General features: G+C 48.4%; 2 protein-coding genes across 13 annotated transcripts; both read left to right on the top strand.

The window, feature by feature from the left end:
* Positions 1 to 400: 400 nt before the first annotated feature.
* On the top strand, positions 401 to 13,191 carry LOC128765815 (NLR family CARD domain-containing protein 3-like). 10 transcript variants are annotated; one of them, XR_008415923.1, is made up of 17 exons: positions 401 to 601; positions 3,556 to 3,634; positions 3,713 to 3,853; positions 3,928 to 4,041; positions 4,508 to 4,586; positions 4,783 to 4,999; positions 5,151 to 6,945; positions 7,029 to 7,202; positions 7,985 to 8,158; positions 9,256 to 9,432; positions 9,532 to 9,705; positions 9,990 to 10,037; positions 11,735 to 11,878; positions 12,194 to 12,263; positions 12,482 to 12,626; positions 12,687 to 12,800; positions 12,854 to 12,882. XR_008415923.1 is itself a non-coding variant. In XM_053876950.1 (17 exons), the coding sequence occupies exons 1-17, from the start codon at positions 511 to 513 to the stop codon at positions 13,050 to 13,052; spliced, it is 3,762 nt and encodes a 1,253-aa protein (XP_053732925.1). In that variant the 5' UTR covers positions 401 to 510; the 3' UTR covers positions 13,053 to 13,191. The 10 variants fall into 10 exon arrangements, 7 of the variants coding, with proteins under 7 accessions (XP_053732925.1, XP_053732929.1, XP_053732928.1 ...); XR_008415924.1 differs by having other exon boundaries at positions 12,520 to 12,626; XM_053876950.1 differs by lacking the exon at positions 12,482 to 12,626 and adding an exon at positions 13,005 to 13,191 and having other exon boundaries at positions 12,660 to 12,800; positions 12,854 to 12,949.
* A 32-nt stretch (positions 13,192 to 13,223) lies between these two features.
* On the top strand, positions 13,224 to 16,128 carry LOC128765817 (ribosyldihydronicotinamide dehydrogenase [quinone]-like). Of its 3 annotated transcripts, XM_053876961.1 has the most exons (8): positions 13,225 to 13,483; positions 13,548 to 14,576; positions 14,657 to 14,792; positions 15,081 to 15,245; positions 15,314 to 15,444; positions 15,505 to 15,618; positions 15,672 to 15,773; positions 15,829 to 16,128. In XM_053876961.1, the coding sequence occupies exons 3-8, from the start codon at positions 14,789 to 14,791 to the stop codon at positions 16,126 to 16,128; spliced, it is 816 nt and encodes a 271-aa protein (XP_053732936.1). In that variant the 5' UTR covers positions 13,225 to 13,483; positions 13,548 to 14,576; positions 14,657 to 14,788. The 3 variants fall into 3 exon arrangements, with proteins under 3 accessions (XP_053732935.1, XP_053732934.1, XP_053732936.1); XM_053876960.1 differs by having other exon boundaries at positions 13,224 to 13,624; positions 13,719 to 14,576; positions 15,314 to 15,618; XM_053876959.1 differs by having other exon boundaries at positions 13,224 to 13,483; positions 15,314 to 15,618.
* Positions 16,129 to 19,143: the final 3,015 nt, after the last annotated feature.

Raw genomic sequence — 19,143 nt, forward strand, 5'->3', positions numbered from 1 at the left:
CATCAAACTGAAACTCAACTGCAGCAGGAGGCCTGGCCTGAATATGATCTCTCTCTGGGCGCCTTCAACTAGCTTGGTACATTCATTAAACTGAAGTTACAGGCAGGAACCAGCTACTTTATCTGTCGGCAGGATTGTTGTTGTTGACGCCGCTTTCCCTCTCAGCAGAGTGAGACATCATCCCGGCGTTTCTGCAGGTGTACAAACGAGTTTTCTCTGGCTCATATAACTTGCTTCCACAAGTGTTCAACTCAAGTAATAATGTAAAACGTCACTAGAGGAGTTGAAGACATCGGAAGTTTAATGGATACTTTGATAGACGATCTTTGACCCGGCCTCCCACAAGCTGTGGACGTCTTTATCAGGCTGTCAGAGTAACTGTTCTCCTTGGTAGAGACGATCTTTGACGCAGCATTATCGGAAATAACCTGTCTTCTATTATCTGGCAGGTTTGGCAGCTTATCTTGATGTTAAAGGAAGACTTGAAGGAACGCACTCTTCCTATCTGCCATGGAAGTCAGTGAAAACACCGTTCCATCCCGGTGGGTTTCTAAGATGGCGGCCGCCGGAAGGTGTTCTCGAAGCTTCCACCGCCCCGCTGGTAGGTTGCTTTTCAACTGGTGATAATATTGGGAAAGGACCATGCAGCCGGTGCACATTTCTGCTTACAACTCTAGACGTTACATTAAAAACATTAAAAGTTCTAATACGTTTGGCGGCGAACTTCGTTTTAGAATGAACGGCTAAGCTAACATGTGGCTAGCACTTACGTAACTGACGTTGCTGTGAAGTCGTGTTTTTTGTTTATTAATATTGATGGCGTTGGACAAAGAGCGTTAGAAATGGAAGCACTGTCCAAAGTCAGCTTAGAAGTCTTTAGATTTGAAAAACCTGGCGTCACACAAGCGCGCCATCAAGTGGGCTGTGGAAATCCGGATGAGGTTTCATGAAGCCCCACCACCCCTCTGCTGCCAGAAGGTGGAGGTCGAGCAGCGGGACTCCGTTTTATTCTTGGGAATTCCGTTTCGTTTCTCGGTTTGGTTGAAACATGTACAAATAAAATAGAGTGACTGAATTTACTGAGGTGGGAATACAGTGGTACCTCTCCACCACTCCGTTCCAGACAGCCGGTGCGTGTCCAGCTCTGAATGTGCGCTTCTGTGCAGTTTGGCTGTGACAAAGTCATAAACCAAGTCACGCTCTGTCCCAGACTGGCCTCATCCCTGTCCCAGCTCCAGCCCACAACAGGACATCAGACCCTGGAGTGGGACCTCCCCTGTGACACTCTACGGTCCACGGTCCAGTGCGGAGACAGGAAAGGTTTTAAAACTCAATATGAAGAAAAAACAGTCAGTAAATGGAGCTAACGGGACACGTCTGCATACAGAGGCTGCGTTATACACAATAACAGAGCGAGTCGTGGGTCAGCTGATCGGTCCGCGCACGTTATGATTTTTCCACCTTATTTCAGGGGTGTTCCAGTTCTGGATTTCTGTTCGAAATCCGATGCAAAAAAATCTAGAACATTTTGTTCGAATTCCGAGACGTAGGAAAACCGAGGCACCACTGTACTTTTTTAAAATCAATTCTGTATCATGCAGTACATTAACATTTCTCACACCATCAAAAGTAACAAGCGTTATTGAAGCTGTCAGACTAGTACATCTACTCTTTCTTCTTTTAACAGTCGCGAGGGGGCGCTTGGTTTTATTCACCGTCGTCTCCGGTCGAGTGTGTGCGCTGCCGTCTGTGTTGCCTTCCAGAGTTGCTTCCTCCTGGGGCATCTTTCTTGAAAACACGCGCCACTCTTCCTCAGAAACAATGTATAAGCCACATCAAGTCGAATCCCGCGATAAACAGTTAAACAGGTGATTGTGTTGAATGCGTCATCGGGGAACTCCGTGTCAGACTGAAAGTGAAACTGTCAGAGGGCTGCGAGTTGCTGGAGCGCTCAGAAGCCTGCTAGTATCAGTGAAATCCTCGCTCGCAAGAACGCCATGGACTCGTCTTTTCTGACAGGCGAAGAATCGCATACAGGCCAGTGACTTTCCAAAACACCTGTTTAATCTTGAACTTGAAAGAAGGAGCTGATTTTTGAAAACTGCTGAACATAATCGAGGAATTAGGTGTGTGTGTGTGTGTGTGTGTGTGTGTGTGTGTGTGTGTGTGTGTGTGTGTGTGTGTGTGTGTGTGTGTGTGTGTGTGTGTGTGTGTGTGTGTGTGTGTGTGTGTCAGGCCAATTCAAGATAACAAGTCAATAGGTTGTTTGAAGGACCCTAGTGAAAACTGACCTTCAGAACGACTCTAACTCGACTACAAATGTGCTCAACACACAGAATCAAATAAAAAACTGAAAGTAAAAGTAGCAAAAGTTTACATCATCCACAAATCTTGACAACAAAGATTAAAATTATGGTATTGACCTAAATTTTTGCTTACTCGTTTTTCATTTATTTTTCTTGAGAAAGTAAGTTGTGTTCTTATTTTGTGTTACCGGACCCGCTCGATCAGTTCCGAACCGTGGTAAGGAACCTCCGGGTCTGTGACTCGCGCTGGTAACAGTATGAAAAAAATCTCCGGGTCTCTGCTTGTCTGACCAAGTTTATTTTTCCAACAACCACTTTCAGGTGCCGCGCTCCCACTCTCTCTCGCTGTGTCACACCCCTCACGTCCACACACGCCCACCTGAGCGAACTGGCAACATTTGACAGAAATATTTGTCTGTTAACTCTAAGCTCAATAACTCACATTAGTTCTCACGTTGATTGCTAGTTGAACTATTTTTAATATTGCAACATGCAATATATATATATATGTACAGTATGTATGTATGTATGTATGCATGCATGTATGTGTATTGGTATTGACTCAATTGTGTTTATTTCTCCAATGACAGTAAAGGAAGTGTACTAAGTTTCCTAACTAAGTCAGGAAACTGAGTTGATTCCAAACCACCCTTGACCAGATTTTCTTTTTTGCTGAGTGTCTGACAGATGATTTGTGATCCTCAAACTGCGTTTTAGATCTGGATGAGCCGATTCAATCCTTTGTCGTATCAGGTTCTGATAGCCAAGTAAATCATGAAACCGCTGTGGTTAATGATCCATGAGCTATGCCTCTTCTTCATGCACCTTTGGCATGGCAACCGATGCTGTAATCTGCCATCATTTTCTATTTACATCTGAAGTCAAGGTCCTGCATTGAGAAGACGTTCAGTGGCTTCCATCTGACATCTGGTCAGGGTCATGTTTCTATTGCTGGTGCTTTACAGTAACATTAAACTCAATTAAATAAATAAAAAATAAAAATAAGTATACTCAATGCAGAAAAAACAGGATTAAACACAGAATAATAAAACCCAATATATTAACAGCAACAAAATAGGTGCTCAGTTTGTACTAAAAGCCACTGCAAAAAAGAATGTCTTCAACTCTGTCAGCATGTGGAACACAGAAGTGTGACCTGTTATTTCAAGTGTTAACATGTTCATTTGAGGGCGAGTGTGTCCTGTTGTTGAACCAAACTCATGAATGATGCGGTTGTGCTTGTGTGAAGGTGTGGGCAGACAGAAGGAAGCTCATTCCTCTAAAGCCCCTCTAGTTGAGGACCATGACAGCCAGACCAGAGATGAGAGGTGAGAAGATCAATCCTCCTGTTAGAGCTGCTCCAAATACTTGAAATCATTTTCACTCTGCTACTTTTGTGTCTTCAGATCAAAGCCACTCTCATCAGATGCTGGTGGAAGAACACATGGATTTGGACATGCTCCCAGCTGTGAGTCTCTGAAGAGTCATCGGTCTAAGGGCATACTTTATGACTTCAGAGGAGGTCAGGAGCATCAGAGGAGGGGCAGGTGAGAGACAGTGCAGGAGCAACCCCGAGAGGACCTCTAGTTTGGAGTGTTGATCAGAGTTGTGTCACGATCAGGACTTATCAAGAGAAGGCAGAAGAGGTGGAAATCAGTTGTCAGTCTCTGAAGAGTGACCAGTCGATGTTTCGTCCTTTTGATTTCAAGGGTGGACAAGCGTCTCCAGGAGAGAGGTGAGCTTCATGGTTTTCCTTTTTCCTTGTTTTGTTTCAACCCATGACCAACGTACCCTCTAAACTGCGCACTGCTTGGCACCAAAAATCCATCCTGCCTCGTCACATCAGACCAATAAAAATAAGCGCTCTCTGTGCTGTTCGACTGCGTCTATTACCGGCCAGCATTTTCCACCACTTCTCCGGTGCAGAGGTGACGAGCAGATTACGCACACGCAGTACGGAGTACTTGGAAGACTCCAGATCACCGTCCACTGAGAGGCACTGCTACATACTTAATGGAACGAACTGAATACCTGGCAATTGGATGTCCTGGTCCTGGAGAGAGAGAGCGAGCAGCCGTCACAGAATACGGTGTCCTCAATTGGGCAACATTAAGTCTCACAACAGACAGATTCATGAGCCTTGTCTTGTATTTTGCACATCCATAGTCGTAACCTCTGTCTGATGATTGTCTTCTCCACAGAAAGGATCAGCTGCTCTCAGATGATCTCTGCCTCCACTTTGTCCAGCAGCATCGGGCAGATCTGGACTCCACGCTTCAGGTATGTTCGAGTGTTAACTCCTCCTGCTAACTCCAACAGCTGCTAACTCACCGACCTGCTGCTTCATGGAAGCCTGCGTGCTGGACAACTGGACCTGTTTGTTGCAGATCTTCTTTGGGAGCAGGATTCTGTTGGCTTCTGGAAGTCAGTAGCTCTTCCCTTTGTCACATGATCAGGCCATTTGTTTATGTTCCAGTTGCTTGAGGTGATTGCCATGATCCTGCTGAAGAAAGAACTGAAGAGAGTCCAAAGGTTCTTCGGTCCAGATGAGCCGAAGTACCAGGATGATGAGAAAGAGCAGTTTAAGTGTGAAGAAGAGAAAATGAAGGGCAACAGAGAAGCTTTCTTGAAGATCTTCATGAACATCCTGAGGACTATAAAGGAGGAGGAGCTTGCTGATGTTCTATGGAGCAGTAAGAGGATTTGAACCTGTAACTTTGAACCTGCTAAATCTGAAGCCATCAATCTAAAAGTCCATTTCAGTTTTAAACACATGGAGCTCTAAACATTGATCATCTTCACCTTCTAGATTCCTCTGATCATGTGACTTCTGTCGTCATTCAGGAAGTCTTGCTGCAGAGTGTGGAGGACGACTGAAGAGGAGGCTGAAGGAGCAGTTCCACAGTGTGTCTGAGGGGGTGGCTAAAGCAGGAAACTCTGCCCCTCTCAATCAGATCTACACAGAGCTCTACATCACTGAGGGGGGCACAGACCAGGTCAACCAGGAGCACGAGGTCCAACAGATCGAAGCAGCAACCAGGAACCAGACCAGAGCAGGAACTACCATCAGACCAGAAGACCTCTTTAAAGCCTCGCCTGACACAGACCAACCAATCAGGAGCCTGCTGACGAAGGGCGTGGCTGGCATTGGGAAGACCCTCCTGACACAGAAGCTGACTCTGGACTGGGCTGAAGACAAAGCCCACCAGAACTTCCAGCTGGTGTTTCCTTTCACCTTCAGAGAGCTGAACCTGCTGAAAGAGAAGAAGTTGAGTTTGATGGAACTTGTTCATCGCTTCTTTCCTGAAACCAAAGACTCAGGACTCAACGATTTTGAAGGAGTCCAGGTTCTGTTCATCTTGGACGGTCTGGACGAGTGTCGACTCCCTCTGGACTTCAACAGTCGGGTCCTGACAGAAGCTACAGAGTCCACCTCAGTAGACGTCCTGCTGACCAACCTCATCAGGGGGAAGCTGCTTCCCTCAGCTCAGCTCTGGATCACCACACGACCTGCAGCAGCCAATCAGATCCCTCCTGAGTGTGTGGACATGGTGACAGAGGTCAGAGGGTTCACTGACCTCCAGAAGAAGGAGTACTTCAGGAAGAGGTTCAGAGATGAGGAGCATACCACCATCATCTCTCACATCAGGAGCTCACGAAGCCTCTACATCATGTGTCACATCCCCATCTTCTGCTGGATCACTGCCAGGGTTCTGGAGGACATGTTGAAGAGCAGAGAGACCGTAGAGCTGCCCATAACCCTGACTGAGATGTACATCCACTTCCTGGTGGTTCAGGCCAAAGTCAAGAAGCTCAAGTACCATGGAGGAACTGGGACAGACACAGTTTGGGATCCTGAGAGTAGGAAGATGATTGAGTCTCTGGGAAAACTGGCTTTTGAGCAGCTGCAGAGAGGAAACTTGATCTTCTATGAATCAGACCTCACAGAGTGTGGCATCGACATCACAGCTGCTGCAGTTTACTCAGGAGTCTTCACACAGATCTTCAGAGAGGAGAGAGGACTGTACCAGGACAAGGTCTTCTGCTTCGCCCACCTGAGTCTCCAGGAGTTTCTGGCTGCTCTTCATGTCCACCTGAAGTTCATCAACTCTGGAGTCAATCTGCTCGATTTAGAACAAACTATTATCCTGTCAAAAGTCTTTGGAGACAAACGTCACATGAGACAGTTCTACCAGAGGGCAATCAATGAAGCTGTAGAAAGTCCAAATGGACATCTGGACTTGTTCCTGCGTTTCCTTCTGGGTCTTTCTCTGCAGACCAGCCAGAGGCTCCTTCCAGGTTTGTTGACACAGACAGGAAGTAGCTCCTGGACCCATCAGGACACGGCAGAGCTTGTCAAGAAGAAGATAAGTGAGAATGTGTCTCCAGACAGAATCATCAATCTCTTCCACTGTCTGAGTGAAGTGAAGGACACTTCTCTAGTGGAGGAGGTCCATCAGCAGCTGCGATCAGGAGCTCTCTCCACAGGTCAACTGTCTCCTGCTCAGTGGTCCACCCTGGCCTTCATCTTACTGTCCTCAGAGGGAGATCTGGACGTTTTTGACTTGAAGAAATACTCTGGTTCAGAGGAGGTTCTTGAGAGGCTGCTGGCTGTGGTCCAAGCTTCAAAAGAAGTTCTGTAAGTCAAACACTGAAACCAGAAACATCTCTGATGATGTGTACTAAACATGAATGTTTCATTTCCCTCTTCATTTTATTCAGACTGAAAGCCTGTCACCTCTCAGGGAGAAGCGGTTCCCTTCTGTCCTCAGTCCTCAGCTCTCCGTCTGCTTGTCTGACACAACTGGACCTGAGTGAGAACATCCTGAAGGATCCAGGAGTGGAGCTGCTGACTGCTGGATTGAAGAGTCCACACTGTCACCTGCAGACTCTCAGGTTAGAGCACATCATCTGTCCAGCTTCTGAGCTGAGAAATGAAAGTCTGAAACTCCAGCTTGGTTGGTCTGACAAGCGTCTGTCAAAAGTATCAGGCAGGAGATCACTGCACGGATGAGGTGGTGGTCATAGTTAGACGTCCAGCATCAGATATTTTATTATGCTCTGTAATGTTCCTGTCCTTGGTGGCATGTTCCTTCCAAATAGTGAATGTTTGTTCTGAATGGAGAATAGATTGAGGTGTTAAGTTATCAGTATATATAAATACATGTATCTACGTTCTTCTACAACAGCTCCAGAGGGTCAAAGTTGCTCGGCAGAACAGCAGATCAGATGTTCTGTCGGGTTTCTGCTACATATGAAATAAAGAACTCAGATTTAAGATTAAAGAATTAAAAATGTCTTAATGATTTTTGTAGATGTTATGAGTGTAAATTATATTCTGTGCATTATTCATATAATTACACATTTTTGGACCATAAGAACAACCTGAGACACTGCTCTCGAACCTTTTTATTAACATATGTACACTGGAGTCTCTACACTGGAGTCTGAACTTCCTGTCTGGTAGAACTTTTACCCCAGGGATGACGACAACAAAATGTCTGTAAAGTTATTAAAACTATTGTGTTCCAACACAATCAAGGGTCTCAGTTTCAAATATTCCAGCAATAATGTGATGATGATCTACCGAAGGGAAAGAGTTCAGTGTGTCCTCAGATCAAGTCTTTAAAATAGAGGATTGAAAAAGTCTCACTTGTTGATGACACTCTCTTCCACAGGCTGAGTGGGTGTCATCTGTCAGAGAGAAGTGGTTCCCTTCTGTCCTCAGTCCTCAGCTCTCCGTCTTCTAGTCTGACACAACTGGACCTGACCCGCAACAAGCTGAAGGATTCAGGAGTGGAGCTGCTGTGTGCTGGACTGAAGAGTCCACACTGTCACCTTCAGACTCTCAGGTCAGGTCAACGCTGTAAAAAATAAAACTTTAACAGTAGTTTCTCTGAGGAAATAACATAACATAAAGATTGTCATGGCCCTACGTGAACATCCCTCTGTGAACGGTTGGCAGAAAGAAGAGTTTTGGACAGTAGTCTGCCAGAAAGTTTCTGCGGCCGAATTTCTCTGTTCATCCATAATGAAAAGAGTGCTGGTTAGGGGTGGGTAAAAACATTGGTTCAGCAATATATTGCGATATATATCTACGATTCAAAATCTATTCAGCAAATCCCCTGAATTGATTCACTTCCTGGCCAGCAGGGGCGCCATTCATGTGATTTGTGTTTAATGGATGGAAGCCACACGCAACCAAAGAACACCAAAACAATGATCTTAGTCATGGTTTTAAACTAGTAGTGGGACTTAAACGAGTTAATTATGATTAATTAATTACAAGAAAATGCGTTAAAATATTGAATAATGTAATGTCATTTAATTTCACAGTTTGCTCTCCAGACAACATGGAATGTTTGTAAGTGCAGGAGTTCCTGGTCCACTGATCACACTGATGCACAAGACACGTCGCAGCTAGGACAATTGAAAATCACTGAATTTGATGTCTGGTGGAGCTCTGTGCTGCTCTTTCATCACGCTTGTGTTGTTGTCTTCATGTTGTATAAAGCGCCTCAAATATTCCAACAATAATGTGATTTGGGCCGCAACTAAGGATTATTTTTGTTGTCGACTAATCTATTCATTATTTTTTCGTTTAGTCCACTAGTCGCGATTACCTTTGTTTGGACATATTTTGAATTTCTGTTTAACCTGAAGTTGCTTATCACAGAAATCAACATATCTTAATGATTCCAGAGAATGTGATATTTTCTCAAGGCTTCTGAATAACAACCAGTACTCGATGCCCATCCTGCGGCCTGTGTGCGTTTACACCAACAGCAAGACGACGCATCAATGCACAGTTTTGGCGTCAACAAATTTTTGTTAACGTTATCGATGACGTCAACTAATCGTTGCTGCCCTAAATGTCCTCACATCAAGTTTTCAAAGTCTTGTCATGATAGAGGATTGTTGTTGTTGATGACATTCGTCTCTTTCACAGCCTGAGAGGGTGTTTCCTGTCAGAGAGAAGCGGTTCCCTTCTGTCCTCAGTCCTCAGCTCTCCGTCCTCTCGTCTGACACAACTGGACCTGAGTTACAACTTCAACCTGAAGGATCCAGGAGTGGAGCTGCTGTCTGCTGGACTGAAGAGTCCACACTGTCACCTGGAGACTCTCAGGTCAGAACACATCATCTCCTATCTTCAGTTCTGCTTCACAACTGGACGGTGCTTTCTGCTCTCATGACTCTCTAAAACATTGTTCCTTCTTCATTACAGTCTGTCATGGTGTAGCATCTCAGAGGGAGGCTGTGCTACTCTGGCCTCAGCTCTGACCTCTAACCCCTCCCATCTGAGAGAGCTGGACCTGAGCTACAACCATCCAGGAGGAGCAGGACTGGAGCTGCTGTCTGCTGGACTGGAGAGTCCAGACTGGAGGCTGGAGACTCTCAGGTATGGACAGAGCAGCAGAATCACTGACTGAGCTCCAAAGAGCTTCAGACTGAAGCAGACAGAGAGGCTGCGGCTGCGTGACGATGCTCTTGTTGTATGTTCTTCTGCTGGACACCAGTGGAAGCACCAAGGGGACCGTTGAGACTGAGCAGCTTTTTAGAGATCCATCTTTGTTGTCATCATGAAAGAGTTGTCCACTTAGCAGCCGGAGATAATAGTCCTGAAACATCTGAAGTTTCGTGGCTCTGCTCCACTCTCATCCTTCTCACTCTTCCTTCCTCCAGGCTTGATGGAGGTAGATCAGAGATGTCTGAGATCTCAAGTGATGATGTGTAAGTCTGTTTTTATTGCTACATGAGAACTTTTCAACTCTGTCTCTATGTTTAAGACCTACAGTTGCAGCATCAAGTAAAGTCTGCTACTTCAAGTCCTTCTGCCTTCAGAAGCTTCAACATGGTTTCGCTTTCACTGTCAAGTGGACAAAAAACAAACATTTCTGTCCATTTGAACTCAGAATGTGACTGTGATCTGTGAATTTGACAAGTCAGTTCACTGAGTCACTTGATCGTCATCATCATCATCATCATCACCTCATCTTGAATCATCCTGAACATCTTCATGTTCCCTGAACTAGACTGATATTAGTGACAGCTAGCTTAACTCCTGACATCACATGGACACACTTGTCATTCACATGTGACGACAGCTCATCCAGATTATTCTGGGATGTTCCAGTCCTCCTGGTTTTCTCTTGAGGTGGCCCCAGTCTCAGAAGACTGACCCGTCAGTTTGGACTGATTGTCTCTGGAAGAGAAGATTTCTTCCACCTCTACCATTATCACCACATGTGTCTTCTTCTCTCAGACTTCCGTCTACTCTCACTGGACCCAGACACAGCTCACTGGCGCCTCCTGCTGTCCAACAACAACAGCATGGTGGAACTAGTGACGGAGGATCAGGATTATCTTGACCATCCCGACAAGTTTGAGCGGTGTCCTCAGGTGATGACCAGAGATGCTGTGACTGGTGTCTGTTACTGGGAGGTGGAGTGGAGAGGAAGAGTCTCTGTGGCCGTGACTCTCAGGAGAGACGGAGGGAAAGAGGAGTCTTTCACAGGGTAGCAGAGGTGCTGAACTCACCTGATGATGGACTTGGAGCTTGCTCTGGTTTCCTCCCTGGCAGCTACTTTTGCACTGTAGGAACTTGGGACTACGTCACATATGGACCCTTTCTATGGCAGGTCCTAGAATCTGGACCCTAGTTGGTTTTTCCAGTTAAACAGAGCTAATATGTGAAGTTGGAGAGGTGGAGGTGGGATCATTGTCACAGTTGAAGTGAAGCTAAAGAAGTCCATGTTACGTTCCTCAAATGAAGAATGTAATGAGTATTTAGTTGGTAAATTATTGACCAATTTATTCACTGACGAAATGCCTGCAATTTTACAAATGCAGTTCTGGACTTGTACTGATTTCTCACCTGTCATTGCCAATAAGTACAGCATTCCTCAACAGATGGTGGGGACAAAATAATCGCACAAATGAACACGTTTGATCTTGTGATCCACTGACATGTTGTGGGCTGATCACTTTTCTGACAGAACATGTGCGTTTGGTCACAAGTCTTTCTGATCCAGACTTTATTGGTGATGTGATCATCATTGCTCATCATGTTGCACTCTCCTTCTACACAGAGTTGAAGTGTATAAATGACATGATGTTCTGTTCTGATGTCTGCTAACCAACCAACCCATATGTGTTGACCTCTGAGAGCTCAGTCGACAGTGACCTGCTGCTGCAGTGATGGTCCACAGCTGTGAGAAAAAAAAATCCATTCAATAAAGTGTAATAAATGTTTGATCCAGTCCCAGAATTGTGCTGACTCATCTCCTCCAGCAGGAACCGAAACAAGCCTGGAGGGAAATTCGAAATGTTTCAGTGTTTGATGTTGTCTTACCAGCTGAGGCCAAAACAGACAGAAGATATCACATAAATATGAAGATGATTTCTCTCTGGATTCCACTTTTGTCCAGGACGACCTGTGAGTGCTCTGAACTGCCGCAGGTTTGTCTGCTGACGAGAACGATAACAACCGGGCGGGAGCTTCGCTGCAGCAGGTTCCTCCACAGAGTGAGCAGCAGGTCCTGGCAGTCTCGCTGCTCAGAGATCCACAATGGGCAAGTCCATGCTTTTCTCTGGCTCTGATGTTCAGAGAAGTGCTGTTTCTGTAGTGTGGGAACTTTGGGACAAACCCAGTCTGCTTTCACTGAGAGGTTCTGATGGAAGCTCAAGGTGGTTGTTGGTGACCTTGAAGGTATCCTGGAGACGCGTCTCTTTGAAGCCCTCGAATGAAGCTCAGAGTTGAGAGTTTGTTTTAGCTGAAGAATGTTGCTTCATTAAATCAACACATGACGAGTCAGCTGTTTAAACCTGACTGGGATCCTCAAAACTGAAGTGGGTCAGTGACGCGTTGTTTGACTTTTTTCCACCAGATGGCGCTATTCCCTCTTAATTCAAGGCACGGTCTCTGGATGCTGCCTCAGAATCAGCTTTATTGCACAGGTCAGTGAGGATCCCACCAACTAGGACAGTGCCTTGGAATAACGTGCAATCTTGAAGAAAAACAATAATAAAAATAATCATGGTATGAAGGTGGATATACAGTAAAAGGAATTAGTGTTTGACGTCAGTGAGTCTTTATGAAAATGAGCGTTAGAGTTGACTGTGTTTTCTAGTCAACGAACCTAAATCTAATGTTCCACCCAACTCTTCTCTTGCAGCTTTTCAAATCTGCGCTCTCTCAACCTTGTTTCCACAGACTGTAGAGAGTTTTGTTGTGGCCCCTGCCAGCAGGTGAAGGTCCACTGATGTTGCTTTGACTTGAAAAGAGGCAGCGAGAAAGAGGCGGAGCTTGTGATCTTCCAGGTAACGTCTGAAGGTTCTCTCCTTTCTCTCCAGCACCTTCTGACTGGGCTTCACTTCCAGTTCCCCATGTACTGGTTCTCCTTCCCTGCCATCCTGAAGGGATGGATTGACCGTGTCCTCACTCTGGGCTTCGCCTTCTCTCCAGAGAAGAGGTTCTCTGAGGGCGTCTTCAAGGTAGGAAGGTGCTGTAGGTGTGTGCCAGACGCTCCTGACCTGGCTCTCCGCAGGACAAGAGGGCGCTGTTGTCCTTCACCACCGGCTCTCAGCAGTCCATGTTCAGCTCAAACAGCATCAACGGAGACATGAACGTGTGGCCGATGCAGGTGGGCTGGCTTCTCAGGTGGTGGTGTTCATGGTTGACCTGGTTTCTGTCTGCAGAACGGCATCCTGCACTACTGTGGCTACTACTGTCAGGAAGTCAACTGAGGCTGCGCAGTGCTGCGATTCATCACTGCCAAAGCTCCGACTTTGAATAAACCTGGACGCTCATCATCTCGTGCCACAGAGACCAACATGATGACGCTGTCGCAGCAGTTTCCCATCTCGCCTTTTACTTCCCTGGATTCCAGGCACGCTATCATTTTCATGGCTGTGGTTTGTCAAAAATGCTTGGCTGAAACACGCCGTCAAATCTTCTGGAAAGATTTGACACAAACGTGTGAAGTGCTGACCTCTGTGCCCTTCACCTCACTGACGTTCATTTGTCACCTCCACCTTCCAGGCTCCTCTGGAGGTGACGCCTTCGGTCCTGCTGCTGCCGCTGGGATAAACCAGGACGCAGACAGACGAGCTTGAGACCGTCATCGGTGCGCTGACCTGGCTCTTCTCTGCAGCTGAAGATGGAGGCCCCCTAGAATGTGACCATCTAACTTCTGACCATGTTCAGTGGAGCAACTTCTTCCTCACATTTTCTCCTGCTAGGTTCTCAAACAAGGGGCGGAGCCTGTCCCTGCAGAGGTCCCCAGAGCCACTCGATTTCCTTCAAACCAGCTCTGCGTGTGAGGAACCTGGAGCAGCTTCATGATGACGGACAGACAGAAGTCCTGTCTGCTGCTGGTTCCCTGGACAGATGTGGCTGTGGTCTGCTTCCAGATGTGCCTGCTCAGGTTCGACGGCCTCCTTATAAACGCTTCGTCCCCTGAGGCAACCACTTTGTTTGCCAGCAACATCTGAAGAAGGTAGACGAGGGCTTCAAAGCTGCAGCAGACCAAAGTGCTTCATGTGGTTTTGATGACATCAGAGGTCCTCTGGATCTCACTCACGGCAGGGACACGGCGGACCAGTCGACACGGTCGAGCTTTCTTTGGTTTACATTTGGTTTTCCATCATCCTGAACTCCTCGAGGAACGTTCCAGGCTTCGTCATGGCACCAGTCCTGGCGGAGGAGCTCCGTGCAAACCTTCAGTCTCATCTGCAGCGGCTCCTCTGAAAATGACCAGAAAAATCTGAGAAAAAAATGATTAACTTGGAAGAGACTTGGCGAACCACCACGTTTGGATACGATAAACCTGGAATAGATAATGAAATAGAATTTGTAAATACAACAAAAAAACTCAAAATGACTCGGGGAAGTCCAAAACAGATGTGGTGAGCGTCTCAGTGACTGGGGAAACCATCATGCACTTGAGGAAATTAGGAGTTAAAGAGTTATTGCAAATAACAAACATGACTTGGTCAACCTGAAAGTTCAGAACATGCTTGGTGATATACGCAGGTCTTTGACTGACACTGAGAACAAGAACATGTGAGACGGAGTCGGGAAACCTCAAAGACTGGAAGATGTGAAGTTGGATAATAAAAAACCTTCAAATGACTTGAGACACCAGGTCTGAAACAGCTTTGTGACCAAGGAAGTATGGGATGGAAGTCATTCAGTTGTCACTGCACGGGTCAACGTAGACTTGTTGACCTGAAACCACTGGCAGAAACTGAAGCCTGCAACTTGGCACGGTGAGAGCTGAAAACTGTCTGGTGAAGTGGGACGTCCGTGGTGACATCACGCTGAGAGCTGATTGGTCCTTCCTGATTAGTGATTGGCAGCACACGTGTGGGCTAACGAAGCAGCTGCTGGTGACGAGTACAAGAGTGTCGGTGGCAGCGTCTCCTCTCTGATCCACTGAGGCTCCAGCTGAGGTCGAAGGTCGCCGCTCACTGCAGCAACGATGGGTGAGTCCAGCTTTCTGATGACGGTCTTTGCTGCTCAGACGTTCCACTGTGTCTCGCTGGTGCTCTAGCCTCAACAGTCTGGTGAAGCTCTCACCTGCCTCCCAGGTGCCATTTCAAGGGTCGAAAGGTCAAGCCTGCCAGTCAATGTTTGGCTCTAGACTCAGTGAAGTGAGATTTTCTGGTCCATGTGTTCCTTTGACACCATGAAGCTTCTTTGGTGAAGCTCCAGAGTTGAAGTGCAGAGTGGCCGGTGACTGAGCTCTGGCTTACACCTCCGTCTCTCCTCAGCATCAAAGAAGGTTCTGATCGTCTACGCCCACCAGAGCGGCGCCTCCTTCAACGCTGCAGCCAAAGACGCTGCTGTGGAGGTGCTGAGCGCTCAGGGCTGCGCCGTGGAGGTCTCTGACCTGTACGCCATCAAGTTCAGGGCTGCTGCCACGGCTGAGGATGTGGGTGGGTGACAAGGCCACCAGGGCCAGTGTTCCACTCTCAGATGCTCGCTCAAGTCTGGTCTCCTCCAGGAGAGGTGAAGAACCCGCAGCACTTCAGGTACTCTGAGGAGACCAAGCTGGCCTGGGAGGAAGGAAAGCTGTCTGCCGACATCATGGAGGAGCAGCGGAAGCTGAAAGAGGCGGAGCTTGTGATCTTCCAGGTAACGTCTGAAGGTTCTCTCCTTTCTCTCCAGCACCTTCTGACTGGGCTTCACTTCCAGTTCCCCATGTACTGGTTCTCCTTCCCTGCCATCCTGAAGGGATGGATTGACCGTGTCCTCACTCTGGGCTTCGCCTTCTCTCCAGAGAAGAGGTTCTCCGAGGGCGTCTTCAAGGTAGGAAGGTGCTGTAGGTGTGTGCCAGACGCTCCTGACCTGGCTCTCCGCAGGACAAGAGGGCGCTGTTGTCCTTCACCACCGGCTCTCAGCAATCCATGTTCAGCTCAAACGGCATCAACGGAGACATGAACGTGACCTTGTGGCCGATGCAGGTGGGCTGGCTTCTCAGGTGGTGGTGTTCATGGTTGACCTGGTTTCTGTCTGCAGAACGGCATCCTGCACTACTGTGGCTTCCAGGTTCTGGCCCCTCAGATCTTCTGGGCTCCCTCAGACTCCTCGGCCGAGGCTCGCGCCGCCATGCTGGAGTCCTGGCGGAAGAGGCTGGCGGGCGTCTTCGGTGACGCGCCGCTGACCTTCACTCCTCTGGAGTGCTTCGACGTGAAGGCAGGGTTCCAGCTGAAGCCGGACGTCCAGGAGAAGCATGCTGGGAGGGAGTTTGGTCTGACGGCAGGAGTCCACCTGGGCAAGCCGCTGCCGCCCCACAGCCAGATGAAGGCTGGCGTCTGATGTGACAATAAAACTTTTGACCTCCAGACCGTCTGCGTTCAGAATGTGTCCAGCCACTCGCTGACCTGGAACAAGTTCAAATCAGTTTCCTGTGAAGGCCCCTGATGTGCTCCAGGATCTTCCTCGCCACTTGGGGAACCAAAGTTTGATGAGCAGGTGTTGCTTCGTACAGAAGTCAACTTGCAGACCTTCAGTGGTCTGAAGTTTCTACTGACCCGGGTGGAACTGTATAGAGCTCTAAGAAGATCAGGGAGCAAGGCCTCTGGTTTGTGAGAGGTTAGTCTTGCTCTAGTGTGGGCCCCAACACATCAGGTCCTAAATCACATGTTTATTTCATCACCTTTTTTTTTTAAACCTCCAGTCGGAGTCCAATTCCTGGCCCTGAGTGCACACACTGGTCTGACCTGAAACCACAGCGCTGGAGTCCAAGTTGAACTTCTGACCTCCGTCCACTTGATGGCAACATATCAGGCAATGACCAAAATGTAGGATTTCCTGTTTACTACTTACAGTATCAGATGTTTCATCCAGTTCAGACTTCAGTTCATGTGTTTCCTCCAAATGTTTAACTTTAATGTCCAAGTGTTGGGTTTTAGCTTGTATGAACTCCAACACCAGGTGTTCTTCTAATGTTCTGAGTCAGTGACATCATCTCTGGCCCTGCCCCGGGGCCTCCTCCCTGTGACCTCACCAATCTTCTCTGGGAGAGGCAGAGACTTGGGGGGGGGTTCCCCTCTCTGATCCGGACTGGACGAGTGAGTGACCATCTGAAGAGCTGAAATCTGAGGGTCAGACCTCCTAGTGTGGCCTCCTGGAGCAGCATGATGGATGGTGATTTTCGACATGCAGCTCAACTGTGTTTTGCTTCAGCTCAAGTGGAGCTCAGCGCTGTTTGGGTTTGGAACAAACAAGTCATCTGTGTGCAAGTCGGTTCAGTCAGAGATTTTCTCCAGACGGTGGAGGAGCCGAGTGGCATCATGCGGAGGTGCTCTGCTCCGCAGGGTCAGACCTTTCCTCTGTGTTTGTTTAGTTGTGGAGGAAATGAGCTTCGGGAGGGCGAGGATCACTTCAGGAAGTGGCCTGAACACGAGAGAGCGGCTGGCTGTCACTGCTCAGAACATCCTGGGTCTGAGTCCCGCGCTGCAGGGAGCCAGTGGCCTGGAGCGTCACCTTGTTTGGGACGTGACACTGTGGCTATCAGCTTGTGGAGCTACAGAGCCCAGACTGTTTACTGATGCGAGCGTGAGCCTGGCTGCGATCTGCACGTCCCATTGTGGTCCCGGCTCTCCCACCCTCTACTGCAGAGAAAGAGCTTTTGGGCCAGCTCAATGGCAGGAAGTGGGCACAGCCTGGCTGCAGACCAAACACTCCAGAATAGCAACAATACAGTCAGGAAAGAGCGCGGGGTTTGGGAGCCACGCTCCGGTCTGAGTTTGACATTTGGGGAAATGCTGCTTGCGACAATCAAACTTGCCCCGGTGGGCGCCGCGGGGCGAGAGGTAATCTCTGGTCCCGGTGCCCCGACGCTCTGTGAAGCTGCAGGAGCACAAGTGTCCACACGACTCGGACCCACATTCAGGGGGTCAGCTGAAGAAAATACATGTCATGAAACTGTGTGTTCACAAGCCTCAACTGTGGAGCTGCTGGGATGAAGATCAGCTCCTCCAAACCTGACTTGGCTCTCAGTGGGGGCGGAGTCTCTTGCTGGAAACAGAAGGATGGAGGTGGAGGAGAAAGCTGAGCCAGAAGCTGCGCTCACCAGCTTTGCAGTGACCCAGAGACTCAGTCCGGACAGGCTCTTCTCTCAAGAGAGAGAAGCTCAGTCATCATGGAGAGACTCCAACAGGAAGGAGGCGCCGGGAGAGACTGGTGAGATGATGTCACTCTGAACAGGAGTGGCTCCAGAGGGCGCTGGGGACCTCTCTTCCACGATCTGACCTCTGAGCATCTGGATGTCCTTCAAATGTCCAGACGTTATCCTCTTCAGTAGAACCAACAGCTCCCCATCAGGAGGTCAAGTGTAACTGCAGTTACTAGCGCTTCGAGTGTTGCAGTGCATTATGGGACTTGTGGTTTGGGAGGGTTCATCACCAGAGGACCACCATCTAAACCAAAGCTGTAGATCTGGGGCCAGATGTGGCCCGCAGGCCTCGGGTTCGACCCAGAAGTAGATAAACATTCCTGAAAGAGCTCACAGCTTTGCTTGAGCTTCACCACAGGATGGATGTTCATGGACATCAGTGTTGTTCAGAGGATCCAACCTCGAGTGGCAGCTGCAGTAATGAGGCGGGGAGTGTTTTCATTGGGCCGTAAATGGACGTCTTTGTTTGGGCCAGGTGTCAGCGGGTCAGCGGGCTGGCCGTCGCACACGGGGCAGAATCAAGAGCCCGTCGGGTCTGAGCCGCCCGTCGTGATCAGCATGTAGCCTTGGAGGCCGGGGGACCAAGACTGGCAGCAGGACGAGCTGCTACTGGTGTGGATGAGGTCTGCAGCGCTGTGAATGAACTTCTCCTTTTACCCAGATCACAGTGTCTCTTTGTGCGCTGCAGGAATCCTGAGCCACATCTGATTACAATCATCGGCCCGAGGAGGAAGGTTTGGACCTGCCGTCGGTCAGAGCTGGCGGAGGAGGGGGCAGGAACCGGAGCGCCTCCTCTTCAGACTGGGTCAGACTGTGTTCTCCCAGCAGCCGGGCCCGATGCCAATGTGAGCTCCGTGAGTGAGACTTCTATCACTTCAACTCTGTCTCATCTGTGAAGACACCGCAGAGAGCGGGTGTTCTGGAGCGGTCCTGACACCTGCATCTGACCCATTTAACTGGGTCTGGTCAGAAAACCGGCTGAGGCTTGTGTTGGGTGGAGGCCCTGGGGCAGAGTCAGTCAAGATCATGAAGCAGTCGATGGAAGAACAGTCAATCACCGAGAGGAAACGTTCAGACACCGAGTGAGACCAGAAACAAAGCAGCCTGACTCTCTTGTGCGGAGCCAGTGAAAAGGTCCAGTTTTACGACCCTCT

The sequence above is a fragment of the Synchiropus splendidus genome, chromosome 10 (assembly GCF_027744825.2).
Source record: "Synchiropus splendidus isolate RoL2022-P1 chromosome 10, RoL_Sspl_1.0, whole genome shotgun sequence".
Classification (NCBI taxonomy): Eukaryota; Metazoa; Chordata; class Actinopteri; order Syngnathiformes; family Callionymidae; genus Synchiropus; species Synchiropus splendidus.

Coding starts and splice junctions, on each gene's coding strand:
- LOC128765815 (XM_053876950.1), top strand. CDS start 511: ATGGAAGTCAGTGAAAACACCGTTCCATCCCGGTGGGTTTCTAAGATG. Junction 10,038..11,734: donor GAGATCTCAAGTGATGATGT/GTAAGTCTGTTT, acceptor ACTTTTGTCCAG/GACGACCTGTGAGTGCTCTG. Junction 12,801..12,853: donor TCTCTGAGGGCGTCTTCAAG/GTAGGAAGGTGC, acceptor GGCTCTCCGCAG/GACAAGAGGGCGCTGTTGTC.
- LOC128765817 (XM_053876960.1), top strand. Junction 15,246..15,313: donor TGCCACGGCTGAGGATGTGG/GTGGGTGACAAG, acceptor GGTCTCCTCCAG/GAGAGGTGAAGAACCCGCAG. Junction 15,619..15,671: donor TCTCCGAGGGCGTCTTCAAG/GTAGGAAGGTGC, acceptor GGCTCTCCGCAG/GACAAGAGGGCGCTGTTGTC.